Genomic DNA, 10157 nt, shown 5'->3' with positions numbered 1-10157 from the left:
ATTTTTGTGGACTTGGAAGGATGAGAGGTTACAAAGCCAAAACCTCAGAGCAGTTATACACCTGTGTGTACTGCAGGTGAGTTGCAGATACCACCATACAAGCACACACTGAAACAGTACAAATAAAACTCAGAGTTGCAGTTTTTTCTTCTTCCTTTTAAAGGTGTATCAACACTGCAGAATTATTACAATCTGTACTTTTAAAGCAGTGTATTATCAGAAGCAGGACAGCTTAAAGAAAAAAGCTACTGCACCTAGTAAAGCAGCAGCAGATAATCAAGCTAGCAGTATTAGCCAAGGTACACATAGGTAAATTAGTGACTACAGACAGGAACCCAAAAAATATGTTCAAGCAAGGCGATGCAGCAAGAAGATTCAATGGAATATTTAAGTGAGAGTTGGTCTTTTTACTATGTAGCAGATAAAAGCGTAAAATACTCATTGTCATTAGTCAGTTTCAGGTTCTAGATACCACAACTCAGCTTTTCATTAACTAGTTAAGCAATACAGAACTTAACTTGCACTAAGTTAAACACGATTCCTTTACAAAAGTGTTTAATAAATAGATTTTCATAGTAAACTATCTTTTGCAACCACATATCAGAATGGTTGAGTAGTGTTAAGAAAAAAAAAATCAAGTAGCAGGAGTTATGTACACAAACATGCAAATTAAGAGGAATAAATGAAATGCTTCACTTTATTAAGAAACCAAAAATACAAAACTGAAGAGTTCAAGGCTTCATGTACTCAATCAAACACTACTGAAAAATGGAATCTTAAACTTATATTCTGTTTACTAGCAGTACTAATATTGACCAAGATTAATTTCTACAAGATAGTGTTAAAAGTTGACATTTTCCACCATTTGTGCTATAATAAGCTAGAGTTTCAAATTAAGAACTTGGTGCAGTTACAATAAAGTCTTGCTATTTATACAAGTGTGGTTTTAGTTAATATGCGTTTCATAGCCAAGAGCTTTTTAGCTCAACTACAGCCGTTTTCTAGTTAGTGAATTTTAAGATGAGCAGAATTTGTTTCATCAGCTATAGCTCTACTGAATGATGTTCCATGCAAAGATACAGCTTTTACACCACTTAACAGACCTAGATGCCATTTGTTTCAGGCTACTAAAATACAGAGCTCTGAAGGCAAGTTGTGGAACATACTTTAAATTAGAGTTTAGAGAATATATCTAAAGGTAGCATATGCAAGCTGAACTACCCTCAAGACTCAAGAAGCCCTGCAGATCACAAACATGCCCATTTGTAGGGGATAGTTTATGCTTATTTGTCAATTCAGTCACACTTACCAGTCAAGTGTTCACTGCTTTAGTTTTACCTGGCAGTTAGTTCAGCTCTCCTCAGGTGCTTAGTTACAGGCTTCAGGAAATAAAGGGAAGGTTAACTGTCAGCTCTGATTTAGTAAGAGGAGTATAACAAGAAAGGGAGGGGAGGTGGTGTGTGGAAGAGAAACAGAGGAAAAGGAAAAATACAGTAGACAACCAAGTATTAGCCTCAACTGAAGAACAGAGAACTTCTTGAAGAATTATTCCTAACAATGCATAAAAGTTCACTTGCTTAGAGATATTTGAAATACAACTTTATTATCTAAACAAAAAAGAATGGGAATGACAGAAACAAGATTTACCACTTAATACTCTGATGTGACTGCAGCAGTCTTATATTTGAAACTCAAAGGGGAAGTAATTGCAGTCCAAAAAACAGCTAAATATGCAGGTCCAAAATATTAAGGTTTTTTTTTTTTTTAAACTGCCACATTCACTCCGAAGCCCATTCATCTCTTTCAGCATCCCAAAGATTAAGCACATGTTCTGCTCAGCTAGATAATAAAGTGGCAAACACGCTGCACCACTGACATCACAGGACAGTTGCCTATAAAACTAGACTTCTGACGCTGGGCTCCAGCTTCATCCCTCACAGGTCATCATCTTCATCTGGCAGTGCAGTGGTTTGAGCAATCTGAAACAAAGAAGCTACACTTAAGAACTGTTCTTCTCTTGTTTGCCCCAGGGATCCAAGTATTATCAGGCAAATGGACAATCATTTGATCTTTGTGCCCCTTCTCAGTTACCTGTAAGTCTTGCTCATACTGTGCTGCCAGTGCTGGGTCCATAACAACTTCTGGTGGTGCAAGAGCAGGCATGGCAACAAACTCCAAGTTAGGATCTCCAATTAGCTTTCTAGCAAGCCAGAGAAAAGGCTTCTCAAAGTTGTAGTTACTCTTAGCTGAAATGTCATAATACTGCAAAAAGAATACATGTTACATGCACACAAAAAAGATACCTCCAACAGATTTTTAGCCAATACTAAGATCAATATGCATTTAATCAGCTCTACTTTTACCTTGTTTTTTTCTACTGCATGATTTTCATCTACGCTCTCAGAAACAGTTTAGACCTAAACATCTAGAAATGTACAGTTTCAGTGGATAATCAATAGCGTATACTGTGTAACTAAGGTATCTGACCTGACCAAGGGTGGAACTTGCAGGAGACAATAATGCATCTACCTTTTTTCCTGTGACTTGGCCTACTTGGAAGAGTCTCACTTCTGCAAGATCTGATGGGACTCTAAGCAGTAAAAGCCAAATGCATATAAGCTCTTTAATCTCTTATCATAGCTTCTGCTCAAGACTAGCGGTGATCATCCCTAACAAGATCACTTCCCCCTTCCCTGAAGTTAGGTTCAAGAAGCAAACAGGATGTAAAGTTGAAATACTGTAACCTGCAGTGACAAACATGGAACACCAAAGTATTATCAAATTACTACATAGAACCCAACTGCAGTTTAAAGTTTAAATAAATTTGGATTCCTACAAACTCATGCCACCATACCTGGAGATTCTTCTTCCTGTGGAAGACAATGGATTTTGCCTTGACTTTTCTGTCCTTAATATCCACTTTGTTGCCACACAACACTATAGGGATATTTTCACATACTCGTACCAGATCTCTATGCCAATTAGGTACATTCTTGTAAGTAACTCTTGATGTTACATCAAACATTATGATGGCACATTGAGCTGTAAGAAAAGAGTAGTCAGAATTTATACTGGTACAGTAAGCCCTCACCTTCCTATCAGATACAGAGATAGGAAAAGTATTCATAGAAATCCCATATTACAGTTACAATGCCTGCATTAACTTTCCCTCCCTCAGCCTAGGAGTTCGAAGAGGCTATTTTCTGTAAAGAAGTTCTATGCATACAAGTCCACAAAATTCAGCCCATGACCAATATGCCATCTCACATCTTTAGTGTCCAATCCTAAAGACCAGCTAGGTTTATTCATGCAAGTGTCCCATTGAATACCATGGTGTTGCATGAAGTGGGAATATACAAGAATTACAAAAGTCAACTTTTATTTACCCAAATATTTGACAGAAGTTAGTTAACACCTATTTAACTAATCCCAGGCATCCTATCCAGGCTTTCAGATAAGTTGAGAGCTTGTAGTGCACATGTCAGGATGTGCTTGTCCAAAACAGTTTTTCAAAGAACACAGGGGCTTGACTTGATCCTGATATTTCTAAAGGAAAAGCAAGAATGTCAAACTCTAATAATCCCTTGAAGAATTTTAAGAATACACAGGTGACTCAGATACACAGAAAATAGCACCTGGCCAAGCAAAAATTCAGAGACACTATCAGTACTTCTTTAGAAAGACAGAGACACTGGCAAGGAGATTTAAAGAAAACTGATAACAGGGATAAAGCTGTAACAGTTTATTAATTTCATTACTAAATCTGGAATGTTACAGTTCATGTGTTGCAAGTCCTTGCTCCAGCACAGTAAGTTAATACAGGTAAGTTTGTGTGAACTGAAGCATGTACTTTCGCCCTCTAATCATTGAATTTAAACAAGATACTGCTGATTAAAGTGCATTACTACTTTTCATTAATACCAAAGCCTGCACTAGCATATGGAAACAAGATCTGCTGAGATTATTCCTACATTAGGGCAAGTTGCCTGACAAAGGCACTGAGCCTATAGGAAGAGTCTGCAAACCTGAAAGCCAGGCTCACAACTGTAATCCATATTGAAAGTTTTCAGAGTGGCCAACATTAGTAGAATGAATAAGGATTGTACTGTAGAATGTGCAGAATATTCTTACAACTATATGCATCTTACCTTGAATGTAATAACCATCTCGCAGGCCACCAAATTTCTCCTGGCCAGCTGTGTCCCATACATTAAATTTAATGGGACCTCTGTTAGTATGGAACACCAGAGGATGAACTTCAACACCCAGCGTTGCTGTAGTAAGGAAAAAAAGCATTCCCCTTAGTAACTTGTGAATGCCACTTCTAGTTGTAACATATTAAGTCTTAAATACTATTGCAGACATACCTACATACTTCTTTTCAAATTCACCAGTCAAATGACGTTTTACAAATGTTGTTTTGCCAGTACCACCATCACCAACCAGGACAAGCTGTTGGCAGATTAAGACAGGTAAGTCAGGGCATTAGACTTCTAGACATTTATCACTGTATTAGTAATCAGCATTTATACTAAAAGCAAAGACCTTAGTCCTACAAAATGCTGTAAACAAAAGACTGAAAATTCCTCTGGAATAACTCAGTACTAGGACCCAACTTGTTAAACCTATCATTTTGTAACTCAAGTTTTTTAGTTCTCATAGCTGAAAACTAAAGTGTACTGTAAATATGGCTCTATTAAACTGCAAATGACTGAATTAAGGGCACTCAGGTTATTCACCCTGAAAGTGACAATATTAAATGACTTTCTAGTCTCTCTTTAAATCGGAGAAATTCAGTGTAACCTTACAGTTAGGAAAGCTGCACTACAGGACAATTGGGATAGGAGCATCTTGTTCACTAGCCAAGCACTGTAATAAGTCTAATTAACAAATAATCTTTCATGAAGCAGCCTTAATAACTTCTGGTTGTTTAAGATATAAACAAAAAAAGCCTCTGTTCTAAACTGTGTTCTTTAACCTTTTTCCCCTGCCATTAACAGACAACTTAAACTATTCTAAACATTTTTTTTCCTTGTTGCCAACTGTGAACCTCACTTTTGACCACATAATTTCATATCATGCTATAGTCAAAAAGTCATTAAATTTTATTAGATTAAACTACAAGAAGCAGCATATTGACACAATACTAGAGTCTATTATACAAGTTATTAGATGTTATACTACAATAACCTGATTGCAGTGTTAAGGATGGACAAACAATTCTCAAAACTAAACCTCCCATCCAAACTGGTACTCAAGAGTTATACGTGCTACTTTTCTACTGAATGAATAAAAAAACCACAGTCCCTTACCTTAAACTGCACTTGGGGCTCTCCTTGGGCAGCCATGCTGGGTCTGCAGGGGAAATGGAAGCATGTGAGCTCACAACAGGCAAGCTGGTTCAAGGCCCAGCCGGAAGGGGTTGGGCGCCGTTCTCAGTTCCCAAATCGCCTCCCAGGGCGCGTGCTCCGCGCGCCAGTCAGCAGCCGCCGGCGAGGAGGCTCAGGCTCGGCCCACGCCGCCGCTCCCCCCTCCTCCCCAGCGTTAGGGCGCGCGAGGTCCCGGGCCCATTCATGGGGCAGGAAGCGCCTCTCGGGCTCCCCACATGCGGCGGGAGCGCGCGCGGTAATGGCGGCGGCACCTCCCCGCCCACCCCAGGAGCCCTGTAACGGAAGGCTGCCGCCGCACCCCTTGTGCTTTCGGGCTCGCGGAGAGACCCGAGCTGCAGATCCGAAGGGCACCTCAGCAAGAGCCGAATTCGGCCTCGCTCCATTAAGGAGTTCCCCCCTCCACCCCGCCCAGAATCGGTATCCCTCACGAGAATCTGCCTTCCGATCGGCAGAGCCCAGGAGGAGCCCTCCAGGGCGCCCCAGCAGAGCCCTCCTAAACGCCTCCCCCCGGCCGGGCCTCGAGCTCCCCCCCAGCCCCCACCAACGGGCCTAACGCTCTCTCCCCGCCATGAGCCACCATGACTGAGCAGCGCGCGCCACCTCCCCTCCCCCCCTGCAGACACTCGGCCCGCTGGAGGCCCCACTGTTTCGCCTCCCAAATCTCGCCCAACCCCTTATCTGAGGCGAAAGGGAGCCTGGCTCCTGTCTTTCCACCTCTCCCATCCTAGGGAAAGGGGGAGAGGGGGGGAGGAAGACACCGGACTAGGGACCACAGCAGTAACGCTCACTCAGGCCCGGCCTCGCCTCGCTACAACCCAACCCATCGCCTCCTACCCCCGCTCCCCGGCGGTAGCTAACGGCAACCGCCACCCCTACCACTCGCGCTTTTGAAAGCAGCCCCGCTTCCCCCCACCGGCTCCTCCAAGGAAAAGGAGGACGTCCCGACCCCGTTACCTTTACCGAGGCTTCTCTCCGCGTCTCTCCCCTCAGTGACTGGGCGCTGGGAAGATGGCGGAAGCGCGGTTCAAATACCCGGAGAGCGACGCCGCGCGGCCGCAGGGAGGGGGAGGGGTCGCGCGTCACGTGGTGCGGGGCGGGCGAGCGGGCGTTAGGCGCGCGCCTCCTCGGACGCTGTTTAACCGCTCGCGGGCGCCGGCTCTGAGGGGAGCCGGGGAGGGAGGGGGCTCGTTCTCCGCTAGCTGCGGCGCGGCGGCCGTTTACCTCAGCCCTAAGCGCGGCGAACGGCTCGGTGCTGTTGTCCCGAGCGTGAAAGCGGCCTGGCAAGATTTAGCCCGTTTGAAAAAGGGGAATGGGGGAGTGGTTCCCGAGCAGCTGTTTGTGGCCCGGGGTGGAAAAAGGCGCCAGCACCGTTCCCATCCGCAGCAGGTTTCCAGCTGGGCGGGCTTCCTTGTTCTGCCATCCCTGTGTAGCCGCCGGCTGCTGGAAAGAGGGCCGAAACCGTGCTTCCAAGTAGTGCTTGTTGCGGTAAAGCCCGAGGTTTGCTGGGGTTTGGCTGAGATGGACCCTGTGTGGCTCTGCGTCTTCTGGCTGGGAACGTGCTGCTGTGCTGAGCTGCTTGAGAAACTCTTTAATCATTAAAGTCGCATCGGGAGAGATTTGGAGCGTGTGATGAACTAGTCCACTTACCATAGTCCTGTGGACAAAGTTTAAAAACTGCAAGTAGTTACTTACAAAACCTGCTAAACTGTCTCTAGCACCAGTATATAGAGAGGTCTTGCAGTCTAATAAAAATTAGCAGGAGTTAATTGAACAGCTTTCAGGTAAAAACTGCTGTGTTCAAAAGGACTTTCCTTAAATGTGCCATATGGCTATTCTTTTCAGTTCTTCATAAAAATGACCTGTCTTCATGAAGATGCTATTTACCTGTATTAATGAAAATAAAACCAAAGATGTTTTGTAGGCCTTGGATTTAGAATAAAGTTCTTTAAGCCCTCAAGTCTAAACTTTAGTGAGAGCAAAGCTGCTCAAAAACCGATTTAAATTAACATTAAAATAGATAATTTGCATGGGATTATAAATATCAAGTCCACATGTTCATACTGAGTTCTAAGTTCCCTGATTTTTTTACCTCAGTATGCTTACGCAGTATGTTCCTTTTTTGTAGTCTGCATAACATTTGTTTGTTGCTGCATCCCCTAATCCAAGATAAATACATGAACTTTTAAATACCTCTGTCTTGAAATAATACAGATTTTTTTTTCATGGAAGGTGATACATACAAACAGACTATTCTTGTTCATTTTCTACATACATAGCAACAATGTGTACAGAAAGCTTTACAAGAGAGGTTGCACTCTTTGTTGTAATATTCACATAATTAATAGTGGAATGCCAGTCCAAAATTTTACTTAAGATTTTATTTGTTGCAAAAATCACTGAACTTGTATTCTTTTTTTGGAGGAGGTGGTACTATGGTTTTTTTTTAGCATTTTTGGTGATCACCTCTAGGTGCCAGGAAGGATGTATTTCAGAATATGTAATTCATATTTTTCTCAGTACAATGTTATCTTTATAAACCCATTGTGAATCCACCTACCTTCTTGACAAATAGGCATCCATTTATCAATAGGAGCCCATGAAGCCACATAAGTGGGGTTTGTGGCAGTGTTTAAGAATATAAACACTTCCAGGAAATTTCTCAATCTGTAACTTTCTCTACACAGTGCTAAGTATGCTTTAGAAGTGTGGAGCTTGTTAAAATAACAATAAATTCAAGCCTTGGGTTATTTGAACGCTCCCCTATCCTACTACCAATGGATGGTTGGTTTCTTGTATCAGTCAGTTCCCAAGCTGATCAAACTGCAGACTGCCAACACTGAAACAGATCTTTTCCTCCTTTTCTCAAACAAGTGTTAATATGATAAAAATTCAGCCCTGTATGTAATTAAACTGAAGCACACCACTGATCATGGAATGACAGTTCATTTGTTTATCTAATCCTCCACTTAGCATTGAATTTCAGTATGTAAACTGCATGTCTGTATTGCACGGTCTTAGACTGTGAGGAGAACAATAGGGAAGACACCTAAAAATACAACTTTTCATTGTCATACTTAGACTCAAATGACTTACAGAAACTATTTTACCAAACGTTTTCATAGTTTTCACAACACAACTGAGTTTTGGATAAAGAACTCTGTTTTTCTGCTTAGACCATGGCATCACAATGAAAGGAAGTTTGAATATGTACTGTATATATATAGGTTTTTCAATGTATTTTCAAACTAATTTGCAACTAATTGATGATGTATTATTGAATTACTGTAGAGCCTTAATGAAATGTGTAAGATCTGTCCATACACAGGTACTTCAGGCCTTACGAGAACCGCCTGCTGGACTTTGCCATCCCCTAGAGCCAGAAGATATATTAAATATTTTTATATTAAAGCATTCCAACAGGAGAATGCCTTACAGCCGTGCCGGAAAGGACCCTGTCAAGTGCAGTTAATCACTAACACTGCAGTGAAGTGCAAGGACTTGCCTAATTGGATTCACACATCATAGTCCAAGTAAGCTTAAGCCCCAGAGGAAAAGACATCTCTTCTTCCAAGGAACACACAGATCACCCAGTGGATAAGTTGCCATTTGTATCTCAGTTGACTTACAGTCTTAGACCTAGATCTTGAATTGTGTGAGCCAGTTGCTGATAGATTTGATTTTTTGGGGCAATACTAGTTGTTGTTTATTTAACTACATGTTGTACTAATATTACCTTGTTCCTGTTTGGTATGTAGAGACCATATTGGTGAGGCTTATTTTTACGTTTGCTGCCGTGTACTCTCTTCTATTGCTAGCTATAGTAAATAAAAGCTTCTGTTCTGACCTAACCCAGAAGTATTGAGAATTTCTTTGACAGAAGCTTCTAAGTATTGTTACAAATTAATTAGTAAACTACCTTTTTTCCTTCAAACAAAACAATAATACTGTAGGATACTTTACTTTGGGATAATTAAAAGTGACTTGCTAATTAAAAGGTCCCCAATCACTGGATTTGAGCTCCTGCCAAATATGTACAAGTTGTTGCAAAGATAGGTTTACCATATGGGATCTACTTGTGATCATCTGTTTTAAATATGTACAAATAAGCATTCAGTTCAGAGGATCTACAAAATATCTACTCCAGATAGCCCCATTCAGCAAAGGCCACAAAACACTTCCAACCACTCATCAACAGTGTTAGATAACTATCTAAGAGATTAGGGTCCATAAGATATCACTAAGTAATCAGCAGAATAATTACCTTTAAAAGATCTTTACATTTCCTGTATCTTGACTCAGCTCAACTGTGAACAAACTTAGCAACTCACTGACCCAGATACATGTACTAAGTAAAGGACAGCACTTACTAAGTAAGGGAAGATGCAAATAAAGAGTGGTACAAAAGGCTGTACTGGAGATAAACACAGTCACAGAGCTAAACAGCATGCTATCTTTGAACACAACTGCTACATTAGCAAACTATTTTGCAAACTCTAGAAGACAACATCAGTGTATGCCAGCAAGAAATGAAAAGGAATATAGGTATGCTTCACAGTTAAAGCACTGATTGTGGAAATGTCTGGAATATTAGCTTGAATAGGAATAGAGCTCTGCACACTAGTGTTAAAGGTGATACATGAAATTTAAAGGGGAAATTAGTCATTTTCAACATGGATAGGTAATATGGATCATAGTAAAATTAAAAAAAAAAGAACTGAAAAGACAGACTCTTTTTTTCCCAAGGAATAAAATAGCCATTCTAGGAAT

General features: G+C 41.3%; 1 protein-coding gene across 2 annotated transcripts; it reads right to left on the bottom strand.

Annotated features, from left to right (window-relative positions):
• Window positions 1–669: 669 nt before the first annotated feature.
• RAN (RAN, member RAS oncogene family) lies at window positions 670–6448 on the bottom strand. 2 transcript variants are annotated; one of them, XM_026058736.1, is made up of 7 exons: window positions 6345–6448; window positions 5313–5355; window positions 4368–4452; window positions 4149–4274; window positions 2855–3042; window positions 2092–2262; window positions 670–1979 (listed from the first exon to the last, which is right to left on the bottom strand). In XM_026058736.1, exons 2-7 carry the CDS (start codon window positions 5346–5348, stop codon window positions 1935–1937), a joined length of 651 nt encoding a protein of 216 aa, XP_025914521.1. In that variant the 5' UTR covers window positions 5349–5355; window positions 6345–6448; the 3' UTR covers window positions 670–1934. The 2 variants fall into 2 exon arrangements, with proteins under 2 accessions (XP_025914521.1, XP_025914522.1); XM_026058737.1 differs by having other exon boundaries at window positions 6351–6437.
• Between the last annotated feature and the right edge of the window lie 3709 nt (window positions 6449–10157).

The sequence above is a fragment of the Apteryx rowi genome, unplaced genomic scaffold (assembly GCF_003343035.1).
Source record: "Apteryx rowi isolate R43461 unplaced genomic scaffold, aptRow1 scaffold_15, whole genome shotgun sequence".
In the NCBI taxonomy this organism is placed as follows: Eukaryota; Metazoa; Chordata; class Aves; order Apterygiformes; family Apterygidae; genus Apteryx; species Apteryx rowi.
This window is presented reverse-complemented; position numbering and strand designations above follow the sequence as displayed.

What these genes read in the sequence shown, in the direction of transcription:
- RAN (XM_026058736.1), bottom strand. Translation starts at nt 5,348, where the DNA reads ATGGCTGCCCAAGGAGAGCCCCAAGTGCAGTTTAAG. An exon ending in AGCCCCAAGTGCAGTTTAAG is followed by an intron (nt 4,453 to 5,312) that starts GTAAGGGACTGT and finishes ATCTGCCAACAG; the next exon opens with CTTGTCCTGGTTGGTGATGG. An exon ending in AGTATGAGCAAGACTTACAG is followed by an intron (nt 1,980 to 2,091) that starts GTAACTGAGAAG and finishes TCTTTGTTTCAG; the next exon opens with ATTGCTCAAACCACTGCACT.